The 14,447-nt window shown below is 42.7% G+C and overlaps 1 protein-coding gene across 21 annotated transcripts in view; it reads left to right on the forward strand.

Moving 5' to 3' along the window:
- ppfibp1b (PPFIA binding protein 1b) overlaps positions 1 to 14,447 on the forward strand; it is a 132,906-nt gene that overhangs the window by 53,208 nt on the left and 65,251 nt on the right. For 18 of the 21 annotated variants that reach the window (XR_011346833.1, XR_011346834.1, XR_011346832.1 and 15 more), the window contains 4 exons: positions 2,178 to 2,276; positions 9,214 to 9,419; positions 9,952 to 10,038; positions 13,704 to 13,817. Coding sequence is in view for 9 of the 21 variants with exons in the window: in XM_069904475.1 (XP_069760576.1) it covers positions 2,216 to 2,276; positions 9,214 to 9,419; positions 9,952 to 10,038; positions 13,704 to 13,817 (468 nt within the window). In the remaining 12 variants the exon portion in view is untranslated. The remainder of the gene's footprint in view (positions 1 to 2,177; positions 2,277 to 9,213; positions 9,420 to 9,951; positions 10,039 to 13,703; positions 13,818 to 14,447) is intronic. The other 3 variants (XR_011346840.1, XR_011346843.1, XM_069904484.1) reach the window with 1 other exon arrangement.

The raw sequence follows: 14,447 nt of genomic DNA on the forward strand, positions 1-14,447 counted from the left end.
ATTCTAACAGCTGTTCTTGTGACATGGAATGGGAACTCAAGTTTGTAAACCATTCAGATAAACCATTCAGATAAAATCTACCCTTGATTTCCTTGTAGCCATTCAGATTGGTGCCAGTCTAAGGGTCTTTCTGAATGAAAGTCTTGCACTGGTGTATGTTTGATCCATGTTTTATCACAGTATAAATAGCCCCAAAATGATGCATCTATTCATTCGTGTCATTTTCTTCCTCCAATGTGATTGATTGCTCATTTCTGGGAACCAGTGGGAAGAATCTCTAAAGATACCTCTTGTGATTTCAGTGTTTGTGGGTGTCAAGTTTCTTTTAAGTAAATCAGTTGCGAAAGGAATAAATAAGACCGTTAAGCAAAATAAATGCACAAAAACAGGAGAGGTCTAGAGGGTTATGGAACATAGGAAGTAGGAACGGGAGTCGGCCAAAAATGGCCCATCGAGCCTGCTCCGCCATTCAATACGATCATGGCTGATCTAATTTATGACCTAACTCCACCGACCTGCCTTCTCCCCAATATCCCCTAATTCCTCTATCGGGTAAAAATTTATCTAACCGAATTTTAAAAATTATGGAATGAGAGCAGGTCAGTGGGACTAGCTAGTTTAATGGTTGGCACAGACCAGAAGGGTCAAATGGCCTGTTTTTCTGTGCTGTAAAATTCTATGGTTCTAAATGCTCCACATGGATTAAACTAGATTTCTGCATAAAGGATGTATGAAAAATTTGTTACTTGAAACTAGCTTTTTTAAAATTCAGACATCCAGCACGGTAACATGCCCTTTCAGCCCATAAGCCCGGCCTCCCAAATAACTTGCAACCCCCAGTAGAAATGGTGGGAGGAAATGGGAGCATTCGGAGGAAACCCACACAGATACGGGGGAACATATAAACTTCTTCCAACGGCGGATTCGAACCCCAGTCACTGGTGCTGTAACAGCATTACACTAACTGCTGTGCTAACCATGCCGCCCCAAAGATTTAATTGAGATTTTATTTCTTATTTACTGTTGGCTCTTTTTGTAAATGAAATTAAAGCTTACTTGCATCTTTTCTGAAAGTGGGTTGGTTTGTAGTTGAACAAAGTAAATAAAAAAATTTAGAAAAATGTGCATTAAAAATTTGGCCCCATCTTGTTATCAAAAGAATTGCTACCATTACGTGGAAAACTGAAGATTTCTGCCAGCTGTAAAAGATGACTAAGTCCTTGTGCAGCGATGAAGCCACACTGCAAGCATGGACAAATGGTATAGGATAGAAGCTGGTTACCAACACTGGCAAACTTCCAAGAGACTTGGAACTCTAAAAACATGTGCAAGTTGCCTCCCTCAAACTGTGAGTCACAGATTGCACATAGAGTTGCATTGAAATATATGACACACCAAGGCTAGGAACCCAGGTGCATAACCCAGCATGTCCAACTTGCCAGCTCGTGCGATTTGTGTAGCTGCTTTCAGTAACAGCTGCCATCGTACCCAAATCCTTGTAAAGCTGAAATTACCATAACCACGGAGTAGAGTTTAGATTTGAGGTGATGTTTGTTTCACTTCATATTTGATATAACTTTCTCACTCACATAGATTTCATTGCTTTTGAATGTGAATAGAGTTCTGAGAAGTTTATTTGGATGGCTATTCCCCTTAATATCCTATTCCAGTGCATTTGAATAAAATTGAGAGCTTTTAACTAATGATTGAGGGCAGGGTCTCCAAAATGTTAATATCAACCCATGGGGGTCGATAATGCCTAGGTGGGGGGGGGGGGGGGGGGGGGTGTTGATTGAACTTTTGCAGTGGAAAACGGGTGGCCCAACAGAAAATAGCCTCTGTGGCGTTAGTGGCCAACCTCTCACTAGAATGGGCCTTGGTGACCGCTATGTTGTACTTGGCTTCGGCCTTTGAATAAGTTAAGAGTGAACGGGAGGGTGGACTGAGTGTAGAAGAAAGATGTATGTTTCTTTGTACTTTTGGTAGTGTCCCTCCCTTGTCCTCCTCCTCCCCACCTGTCCAGCGCCACCACCCCCGTCCCTCCCCTCAGTTCAGTGTTGGGATTCCATATCTGGGGGTCTATGAAGGATCAAATATTCCATGAAGTGGTCGATGGTCTAAAAGGTTTTGGGAGCCCTGATTGAGGGTGTTTTATAATTATTTCTTGTTTTCCATAGGTTCAGGTGTAGCGTTAACTGAGTTACAAAGATAAAAGATGACTGATGCCAGTGAGATGTTGGCTGCTGCTTTGGAGCAAATGGATGGTATTATAGCAGGTAAGACCTTGCTAAAAATTCCTCAATGATTCACTTTGTATTACAAATAACCACCATGAACATTTACTAGGCAGTCTGTGAGTAAAGCATTTGTGATACATAGAACTATATCTCAATTCCAAAGTGTCATTGCGAATTGTACTGTTAAACCCCACAAAAAAATTCCAGCTCAAGGTTGAGGCAGCTGGTGATAAAACAGATGAGCATCGGCTGGCTCATATGAGATGGTTCAGCTGGTCAGAAATAACACTGTTTTCTATATTGGTGGAATAAATTCAGGTACAAATCAATCACGACAGTTATATGCCCTGAGTGAAAGGGCAGAATGGCTTCCTTGGAGAAGATTCTGCCATTCCATGTCACCCCTGCTTCCATTTTGCTGTAGATTTCAGGTACTTGCACTCATTAAGTAAAAATGGTCCCTATCTGTGAATTTCTTGTTCTTTACCCTAAATCTATGTCCTCCAGTTTTATTTACCTCTGATATGGGGAAAATTTTCATGCAGTCCATTCTATCTATAACTCTCAGTGGTGCTGAATTGGGAAAATGGATTAACAAGACTAAATAGTGGGGCAGACTCGATTCTGCTCCTGTTTCTTATCGTCTTAAAGTTTCCTCTTAACTGCCATTCCAAGGAAAATGAACGAAGTCTTTCCTCATGGAAATGCTCCATCAGACATTCTGATGTACAAAAAATGAAAAGCTGAAGGGGTTTATCTGGTCAGGAGAGAAGTGGACAGTTGGGTATGGTCCCAACCTGAAACATTTCACTGCATGAAAGCTGCCTTTATTTCCTGGGATTAAGAATGTTGAGGTGATTTGACTCTTCCCTTGCCTGTTTCTTATGACTGATATAAGAGATAGCTGAATATTGTGCTGACTGGTATATTCTTTCCTTTTATATTAAAAAAAACTACCCCCCACCCCTTAACCCTCTATTTTCCTTTCATCCATATTTCTGTCTGAGACCTCTTAAATTTCCCCCAATGTTTCAGCTTCCACCATCAGTCCTGGCAATGCATTCCAGGGAACCACAACTCTTTTTTAAAAAAAACTTGCTCCTGATGTCTCCCCTAAACTTCCTTCCCTTAACTTTGTAGATACGTCCTTTGGTGTTTGCTGATCTTGCCCTGGGGAAACAGGTGCTGGCTATCCACCCTATTTATAGCCCAGTTTCCACTGACACCCTGACCCAGGAATTAACTGGGTATTTACTGGTACAGGGTCCAGTGGAAAAGGAACATTGTCTGAACACCAGTGTCAATATGATGCCATTTCACACCGGGAATTAACCACCTCTACTCCCCTACTCATATCCCCGGTGTTTGCTGATGCCGGCTTGCTGATAAAACCAATGGAAAAGGGACAGCAGAAAGTCACCCATTTCCAGTTGAAGGTAGCACACTCCGATCCGATCCCTGGGGATGTGTGTGTTTAGTGGAAAAGCAATTAGTGTCCCAGTTAAGGGTGGCTCAGTGGAAATGGCACAAAGGGCTTCCTATCCTGGAAGACTGTACAACCAATTAACTGGGATGGCGGTGGAAAAGGGGCTTATGAGGTCATAATCTTGTAAATCTCTATCAAGTCTCTTGTCATCGGGGGTGTTTCTAGTGAGCCAGGAAAAGCGCGGTGATGCGCGGTGACACCTCAAATTTGGCCGCACTTGAAACACATCCGGTTGTGGCCGATGTGTGGCGATTTGAGGTGCTCTGGCATCCTACTTTTGAGGTGGTCGATGCGGGGTGAAGCGAGGGATGACCTCGCAGTGGAAACACCGCGGGTGACTCACCGGAAGTCGCGATTTTTCACCCGCAGTTTTCAATTGCTCATTGGACTTCCTGGTCACCTCGCATTGCCCTGCATCACCTCGCATTCCTCGCATCGCCCCGCATCACCACGTATTCATCGCTCGGTAGAAACAGTTCAGGTAGTCCAAAAATGCGCAGTGATGCAAGCGACAAAAAATCGCGGTGATTCGAGGTGATGCAGGGTGATGCGAGGTGTCCTTAGTATAAACACAGCTATCCTTCTTTGCTTCAAAGAAAAAAGTCCCAGTTCTACTAATCTTGCCTCATAAGACTTGTTTCCCAATCCAGACATACTCATGGTAAATCCCTTCTGCACCCTCTCCATAGCTTCCACATCCTTCCTATAAGAGGTGACTAGAATTGAACACAATACTCTAAGTGTGGTTTTACCAAAGATTTGTAGAATTGCAATGTGACCTCTCTACTCTTGAACTCTCCCCCTATTAATAAAGCCCAGCATCCCTTAGGCCTTCTTAACTATTCTATCAACCTGCATTATGACCTTGAGGGCTGTATGGATTTGCACCCCAAGGTCTCTCCGTTCATCCGCACTCTTAAGTAACTGACCATTAAGCCTGTACTCAGCCTTCTGGTTAGTCCTTCCAAAATACATCACCTCACTTATCTGGATTGAACTCCATCTGCAACTTCTCCGCCCAACTCTGCATCCTGCCTTTATCCTCTTGTAACCTTCGACAACCTTCAGCTCCACCACAACTCCTCCAACCTTCATGTCATCCACAAAATTACTGACCCATCCTTCTGCCTCTTCATCCAGATCATTTATAAAATTCACAGAGCAGGGGTCCCAGAACAGATCCCTAGTCACTGACCTTCAGACAGAATACTTGCCTTCCATTACTACTCTCTACTTTCTTCCTACGGGCCAGTTTTTAAAAAATCCACAGATCCCATGTCTCATGACTTTTTGGATGAGTCTCTCATGGGGACCTTGCCAAATGGCTTGCTAAAATCCATGTAGACCACACCTACCACCCTGCCCTTAACAATTTATTTTATTACCTCCTCAAAAAACTCGATTAAACTTGTAAGGCACGACTTTCCCTTCACAAAGCCATGGTGACTATGCTTGAGTAGACTGGACTTTAGCAAATGCTCATAAATCCTATTCCTTAAAAATGCTCTTCATTAATTTACACACCACAGACGTAAGACTCACCCGTCTGTAAATTCCAGGATTCTCCCCGTTACCTTTTTAAACAAGGGGACTACATTTGTCATTCTGCAATCCTCTGGCACCTTGCCTGCGGCTAAAGATTCAAAGATCATAGCTACTGCCCCAGTTACCTCTTCCCTCACTTCCCACAGCAAGTCTAGGGTATATCGCATACAGCCCCAGGGACATCAATCTTGATATTTTTAAGAAGATCCAACGCTTCTGCTTCCATGTTGTCCAGTACACAGTCCTGTTCAATTTTTACTTCACCATGATCAAAGTCCATTTCTCTTGTGAATACTGTTCAAAGTATTCATTTAGGTCCTCTCCGCTTCCAGGCACACGTTGCCTCCCTTATCCTTTAGCGGCCTCACTTTCATTCTCATCGTCCTCCTGTTCTTCACATATGCATAGAACACCTTGGGGGTTCTCCTTAATTCTCCATGCCATGACCTTCTGATGCCCCCCTTCAAAGTCTCCTAAGTCCTTTCTTAAGCTCCTTCCTGGCTACCATATTCTTCTCATGAGCCCTTCCTATTTCCTGCTTCCCATATTTAATTTATGCTTCCTGTTTCGTCAGCCACGGTTCCCTTTTCCTACCATCTTTTCCTTGTCCCAGTGGGACAAACCTATCTTGAACCCAGCTCAAGTAGTCCCTAACTTCCTCCACATTACTTGCTCTCGCCTTTAAACATCTGTTTCCAATTTACTCTCACTAGTTCCTGCCTCATCCCTTCATAATTAGCCCTTCCCCAATTAAGCATTTTCCCAGTTTGACTGTTTTTAACCTTTTTCATAGCTATGTTGAAGCTAAGGGAGTTGTGGTCACTCTCACCAAAAGCTCTCCCACATGACCAGATTAATTCCCCAGAACCAGATCCAATAGGCCTTTCCTCTAGTTGGCTGATCTACATACTGTCAGGAATCCTTCTTGTACACACCTGACAAATTCAGCCGCATCTATCCCTCTTGCAGTCAGTAGGTACCAGTCAATATAAGGGAAGTTGAAATCACCCATAACTACAACCGTGTATTTCCCACTATTCCAAAATCTGCCTGCTTATCTGCTCTTCGGTGTCCCGAGGGCTGTTTGGGAGCCGATAGATGACTCCCAGCACAGTGACAGTTCCCTTCCTATTTCTGACTCCCACCCACAATGACTCAGTGGACACTCCCTCTGCAGCCGTGATACTATCCCAGACCAGTAATGCTACTCTCCTCCCCCTTTCTACATCCCATCCTTTTTTTTATATAAACATCTAAACCTAGGTACCTGTATCAGCCAATCCTGCCTTCCCTCCAGCCAAGTTTCAGTAACGGCTACAACAACATAGAGCATGGATCAGTGCATGGAACTAAGTTCATCCCCTTTATTCCTAATACTCCCAGTGTTGAAATAGAAACATTTCAACCCCTCTCACTGGCTACCTTTATGTTCTGTCCCCTGCCTGTCCTTCATCATGAACTCAGAGTACACAGCATCATGTTTTTGTCGATCTCCCCTAATCTCTGCCCTCACATTCTGATTCCCACCCCCTTGCAAAACTAGTTTAAACCCTCTTCAGGGTTTAAATTTCAGGTGCAGTCTGACCTTTTTGTACTGTCCCTCTTGTCCTTTCCCCAGAAGAGATCCCAATGATCCTGAAATGTGGACCCCCTGCACCAACTCTTCAGCCACACATTCATCTGCCACAACTTCCTGTTCCTGCCCACTCTGGTACGTGGCACAGTCAACAATCCTGAGATTACCACCCTTGAGGTCCTGCTTTTTAACTTCTTTCCTAACTCTTCAGGATCTCATCACTACTCCAATCTATGTCATTGGTCCCCACGTGGACCACGAATCTGGCTGCTTGTCTTCCCCCTCCAGAATGCTATGAACTCAATCAGAGACGTCCCTGGCACCTGGGAGGCCACATACCATCCAGGAGCCTCGATCTCGATCACAGCACCACCTTTCCACTTGTCTAACCAACAAGTCCCCAATCACCATTGATTTCCTTTTCTTCCCCCTTCTGAGCCAGAGGGCCGGCCTCTATGCCAGAGACATGACCACCTCGTCTTGTCCCTGGTAGGCTTCCCCCCGCCCGCCCCCCCCCCCCCCACCAACAACAGTATTTAAAACCGTATACTTGTTATATACTTTGCTCTTGCCATCACCCTGATCCATGTTAATCTTGGTCTCATCTTTCCCAGAATTCTGCAGGCTCTTTTAAACACTTCCTGGCAAACTGTAATCTGGCCGTCCTCTCTGTGGCCAACTAGTGGTTTGCAACTTGCAATGTAGCCTCTGTATTTCTTTTAATGAAATCTTCTGCAGACAGTCGTCATTGACAAATCCACACGTGCTTTCTGAAGAGTGTTTCTGATCTCTGGGACAGGGGTTTGTGGATTTTTCTTTACTAATGATGAGAATTCTTCTGTTATCAGTAGTGGCGATCTTCCTTGGAATACCAGTCCCTTTAAGATTACTGAGTTCAGCAGTATGCTCTTTCTTCTTAATGATCCAACCTATTGATTTTGATCATCCTAAGTTGTTATTCAGCCTCATAATGACCGCTTTGACTTGCATTGGCACAACTCTAGTCCTCGTGCTGAAAAATGGCAACAACCAATTCCAAAGGTGATCAAAAGCTTAGCAGACCTAGCTCTCTTATACCTGCACCGATGAAGCAATTAAACATTCCTGAGTACTCACAAACACCTGTAAAGCCAAATGTCCCAAACTTTATGGTGCCCTGAAATGGGGGACTATGTATTTAAAAAGTGCTGTAATTTCTATGTGGTCAAACCAAAATGCATACAAATAACCTTGAATTAAAATCTGGAGTGTGCACTTTAATATCCATGTGAATTGTTTGATCACAAATTTAAAACTGTGGAATGCAGAAGAAAATAGTGGAAGAAAAATGTCTTTATTCCAAACATTATGTCATAGAGTAGCTCGATTCATCACAAAATTGCTGCACTTTGTGTCCTCATGCTGATGATATGGTTTTATTCGTGCAGATACTAGTTGTAGTAGCTTTTTCTAACTGCATCATTTGTAACACGAGGCAATTTCTTGTGTTATTATAGCCTGATATGTGGAAGCCCATCATTAGCTTGTTTTCAAAGATGTTAACATGCTTTATCTGTGTAAGAAATTAATTTAAAAAGATGATCGGTAGGGTGGTAAAGAAGGTGTATGCTCAGCTTTTTTGGACAAAGCATTGAGTGTAAAAGTAAGGGGGTCATGATGCACCTCTATAAAACTGTGAGACTGTTATTGGAATAAGTTCATTTATCATCCGATTGTACAAGTACATCCGGATGAAACAGTGTTGTCCAGTCCTCTGCGAGACACGCAACCAGGCGTAAAACACATACAGATGAGTGATACAATAGTGTATGCAGTTCTGGTTACCCCCATTACAAGAAGAACGTGGAAGCTTTGAAAAGGGTACAGAAGAGCCTTGCAGGGTAGAGTTATGGGAAGAGAATGGACAAACTTGAGTTGTTTTCTCTGGCGTGTAGGAGACTGAGGGGGGAGATCTGATAGAGGAGTATATGATCATGAGACGCATTGATGGGTGGGGGGGGGTAAAGAGTCACATTAGAGGACATGAGTTTAAGATGAGACGGAGAGAGATATGCAGGGAAAATGATTTAGTGAAGGTGTCTGGAATGGGTTGCCAGGTGTGGTGATGGAAGCATACAATAGTAGGGTTTAAGAAACTTCGAGGTACTCACCCTCCATCGCCTTCATATTCATGACGTGTATATCACATGCAGCCGATTTTCAATTTGATTTCGATGTGCCGTTCTGCACATGTGCGGGCTGAAGGACTTGTTCCTGTGCTCTATTGTCCCCTGTTTTATGTTCCATGCAAGTTGCAAGCCCCTGATGTTCAAAGTGATCATTGCTCATGTTTCTGACATCGTTAAGTTTTTCTAATTGTCTTTCCCTAGGATCAAAGACCTTGGACTACTCAAATGGGCTGTTTGACTGCCAGTCACCCAACTCCCCATATATAGGTGGCCTCCGAGTATTGCACCTAGTGGAAGACCTTCGAGGGCTGCTGGAACTGATGGAGAATGAGGAGAAGGATGGACTGCGCTGTCAGATACCAGACTCCACTGCAGAACTTCTTGCTGAATGGCTACAGAGTCACATGGTGAGTAACACAGCATCGTACGTCCACATTTCCTATCTCGTATTTGTTTGTGCTGGTTGTTTTTAATGCAATAATGACTTTCCCATCCTTGTACTGAGACCAGTGGGAGAAAGTGGAGTTACATCATGCTCCTTGACTGAACTTTGAGAGATGTGTTATAAAGACCACCTCTTTTTCTCATGTCCTCTAAAAACCTTTCTTGTCCAGGGTACTGCCTCTTTGCTGATTATAAGTCACTTGTTCAACGTGTGGTTAAAAGATGTTCAGCCAGGTGAGATTTTGTTTGGCAGAATTTCTTCTTGAACTTGTAACCTCTCTATGCAGACACGGGCTCGGTCTTAATCGAAGAAAGAAAACTGCTGGAGGAACTCTGGGTCAGACAGTCGTTACAGTTGAACACACATTTCTGCTGCTGTTTGTTTGAGCAGTCATTCTACAGTAAAAGCCTTGCGCATAATGAGTGGTAAATATTTCTGATGGCATACAACTGAAATGTGCAAACATAATGGCTCTTTAATCTTGTTTTCAACAGACAAATGGCCATATCTCTGTCGCTGGTGATGCACGTCAAGATAGGCTGGTGAAGTTAGAAGGTGAAAAAGAATCTCTGCTTTTACAAGTAAGCAAAATGTAAATACTTTAAGAACTGAAGTTTGCAAGCTAATATTTCTTAACTAATCTGTACAACACAATTCAAATGATTTTTAATTGCACAATAACTGGTGGAATGCTGATCCAGAACATAGAGGCATTTCAGGATGAGGAATTGGCTGATGTCAACCCAGGAGCTGTGGCTTTAATGTGGAAAATGCAATGCGTTTTTAAAAACTGCTACCATTACCAAATAAAGTTTGTAGCTTGCCTACAGGATCGCATTTGGAACATCTTGTTGATAAGCCTACCAGGGGATCAGCGGTTTTGGGTTGGGTGATGTGTAATGAACCTGAGGTGATGGAGAAATTAAAGGTGATGGAACCCTAAGGGAATAATGATCATAACCTGATTGAGTTCAGGTTCAAATCTGAAAAAGAGAAGCTGATATCAGGGGTGTCAGTGGAATAAAGGAAATTACAGTGGTACGAGAGAGGAACTGCCCCAAGTTGACTGGAAAAGTAAGCTCAGAGGAGGGACGGCAGAGCAGAACTGGAGGATATTTCTCCAAGAAATAAGGAAAGTGTGGGATAGATATATTCTAAGAAAAAAGAAAATTATGAATGGAAAAATGACACAAATGTGGCTAACAAGAGAGGTTTAGGCTAAAATAAAAGCAGATGGGAGGGGATACAAGGAAGAAAAAAATAGTGGAGAAACAGGACTGGGAAACTTTTTAAAAAAAACTTGCAGAAAGAGACAAAGTCATTGGGAAAGAAAAAATGAATTATGAAAGGAAGTTGGCAAATAACACAAATGGATTTTTAAATATATGAAGAGTAAAAGGGAGACATGGGTAGATGTAGGACTGATTGAAAATGATGCTGGAGAAATTAAAATGGGTAACAGAGGTGGCAGAGGAACTAACTGAGGAACACAATAGGAGTATACCTGATGGAGATCTCTGGGAATAGAATTAAGTACAGACAAGATTACTAGAGAGATGGTGCTTAATAAGATGAATGGACTAAAGATAGGTAAGTCTCTTGGACTGGATGGGGTGCACCCACGGGTTCTGAAGGAGGTGGCTTTGGAGATTGTGGAGACATTGGAATTGATTTTTCCAGAAATCAGTAGGCTCTGGTATGGTTCTGGAGGATTGGAAGGTCACAAATGTAGATCCACTGTTTAAGAAAGGAGAGAGGCTGATATAAGGAAACTACAGGCCTATTATTCTGATGTTGGAAGTGGAAGGTTATTGGAGTCAATCCTCAAGGACGAGGTAATGAAATACCTCGAGGTGCTTGACTCGATAGGTTCAAGCCAGCATGGTTTCATGAACGGTAGATCCTGCCTGACCAACCTATTGGAATTTTTTGAGGGAATCTCAAGTAGGATGGACAAGAATGTTGTGTATTTGGATTTTCAAAAGGCCTTCGATAAGGTGCCGCATAAGAGACTGCTTAATAAGATGAGAGCCCATGGAATTATTGGAAATAGATTAGATTAGGTGGAGCATTGGCTGGTAGGCAGAAAGCAAAGGGTGGGAATAAAAGGGTCCTGTTCTGGTTGGTTGCCAGTTACTAGTGGTGTTCTGCAGGGGTTGGTGTTGGGGCAACTTCTTTTTACAATATGCATTGATGATTTAGATTATGAATTGAATGGTTTTGTGACGAAGTTTGCAGATGATACCAAGATAGGTGGTGGGGTAGGAAGTGTTGAAGAAACCAAAAGGTTGCAGAGACATTTGGACAGCCTGGCAGAGAAGCCAATAGCAGATGAGATACAATGGTGAGAAATGTACAGTTGGACATTTCGGAAGAGGAAATAAACACTATTGGGATGGAGAGAAAATTCAAAATTCGGAAGTGCAAAAGGACTTGGGGGTCCTCGTGTATGATAACCTAAAGATTAACCACCAGGTTGGATCAGCAGTAAAGAAACCGAATGCTATATTGGGATTCATTTAACGGGCAATAGTGCATGTGTAAAGAGGTGTTGTTGAGACTCTATGGGGCACTGGTGAGAGCTCATTTGGAGTAACTGTGTGCCGTTTTTGGGCCCCCCATCTTAGAAGGGATGTAATAATATTGGAGAGAGTACAGAGAAAATTTACCAGGATGATTCCTGGAATGCAAGAGCTAACATATGAGGAACGTTTAGCGGCTCTTGGACTGTATTCGTTGGAGAATAGAATGAGAGAGGATTTCTGAAACAATTCGAATGCTGAAAGGATTAGACAGAGTAGACATGAATAACCCGTTTTCCCCTTGTGGGTAAATCCAGGACAAGAAGGCCCAGTCTTAGAATTAGAAGGGACCCATTTAAAACAGAGATGAGAAATTTCTTTAGCCAGAGGGTCGTGGATTTGTGGAATTCGTTGCCACATACAGCTGTGGATGCCGGATCATTGGGGGAGTTTGAGGAGATTGACAGGTATCTAATTAGGGTATCAAGAGATATGGGGAAAAAGCTGGAATTTGGAACTAGATGTGAGAACAGTTTAGCTCAGGGTGGAGTTGTAGAGCAGACTCGATAGGCTGACTGGCCTGCTTCTGTTCCTTTGTCTTGTGATAAAGACCTGAAGATAATTTGCTAATTTTCATTTGCATTTTGTTATTTCTTTCCCCACTGTGCACGTGTTAAAACTCTCGTCACTCTTCCATCCATTCATAGGTGGCTATGATTCTTGGTTTCAAACTGAAAAAGAGTCCTTGAACTGAAGCATAAGTGTTTCTCTTTCCAAGATGCTGCCTGAGTCTTTCCAGCATTTTCTTTTTTTATCTCCTGAACCTAATCTGATTCTGTATGTTTCAATCTGTTGGCTTCAAGTTTTTGGCACTCTTGTACTCTGGCAACTTGTAAAATGCAAGGATTTGTGTTTTCCACAACTGCGCTTTGGGTGAAATTGCTTTTCTCAAGTCTCAAAAGTACCTGAAGATTATGTTTAGTGCAAAATTATGTGTGTAAAACAAACCTTCTTTAACTTGTGCTTCAGTTCAAGGACTCTTCTTCAGTTTGAAACCAAGAATCATGGCCACCTATGAATGGATGGAAGAGTGATGAGAGTTTTAACATGTGCACAGTGGGGGGGAAAAAATAACAAAATGCAAATGAAACTTAGCAAAACTGCACATGGAGTATTTAAGATATCACTGTGTTCAGTGGCCAGCCATTATAACATGGGACAGGTTGGGCAGATCCAATCTCCCTCACCACTGCACTGGCACCCAGCCTGCACTAGATTATTACGGCTCTCATTACTAATAGTTGTGCCATTCAATGAGGTGTTGCAAAGAGGCCACAGACAGTAGGAACTGACCTCAACTTCAGCTGGCTGGTGATTCTCTAAGGAAGTGCTGGCTCGCTGTCAGTGTATTCCAGTACACTGCAAAATCCTTTAGGTCTTACAGATCCTGTAATTGATTCTGAAAGAAAAACCTTCCTTTTGGAACTTGAGCAGAAAAATTTGTTGCTCTTTCTCTGATTTGGGCATGATAGGGCCTGCTTCGGAAGTCTGCCAGCAGAACTGTGAAGTTGTTCAATCAGTGAGCAGGGTCAGATTTGGTATTTGAGGTATGCTTAAAATTTCTAACTGCAGTGATGAACACGCAGATGGCTGCACCAGGTAACCTCTTTTTGGAGGTGGTGATATTTGTTGCCGTACTGGAAGTTTTACTTTGTGTTTCATAGGTGAGTGTTCTAACAGACCAGGTGGAGGCTCAGGGGGAGAAAATTCGAGACCTGGAGTGTTGTCTAGATGAGCATCGGGAGAAACTGAATGGCACAGAGGAGATGTTGCAACAGGTATGTGTAGTAGTTGAAGGAGAAAGAACCTTTGAGGTTTGTGTTGATTTGAATGTAGTAACACCATTTAAAAAATGGAGACAAATAAGATTGGATATCTTGGAATCTAGAGCAAAATAACAAAATGCTGGTGGAACTCGGCAGGTCACGAGGCATCTCTGGAGGAAGAGGAATGTCTTGACCCAAAACTTGAGGAGAAATTTCCTCAGCCAGAGGGTGGCAAATCTATGAAGATTTTGGCTGCAGATAGATGTGGAAGCCATGTTACTCAGTAGATTTAAAATCAAGATTGATTAGTAAAGGTCTCAAAGGGCAGGAAAATGGCATTGAAAGGAAGAATGGCTGAGCAGACTTGATGGGCTAAATTAGTCCAAATCTGCTCCAATCTTTTATGGAAGCATTCCTTTCCATTCACAGCTACTGCATGACCTACAAAATGCCTCCCCCATTTTGTTAGAACATTTAAAAAAAAAATTTGTGTTGGGAATTGAAAAATTGAATTATACAAAGGTACAACGCAGAAAAGGCCATTTAAGTTATCCTGCTTGTCTTGACCCTTTGAAGCAGGATAATTTGCCAATTCTCCCCAGAAAATTTATCCCTTTTAAAGTATTTGAATCAGCTCCCATG

The sequence above is a fragment of the Narcine bancroftii genome, chromosome 11 (assembly GCF_036971445.1).
Source record: "Narcine bancroftii isolate sNarBan1 chromosome 11, sNarBan1.hap1, whole genome shotgun sequence".
NCBI classification, from domain to species: Eukaryota; Metazoa; Chordata; class Chondrichthyes; order Torpediniformes; family Narcinidae; genus Narcine; species Narcine bancroftii.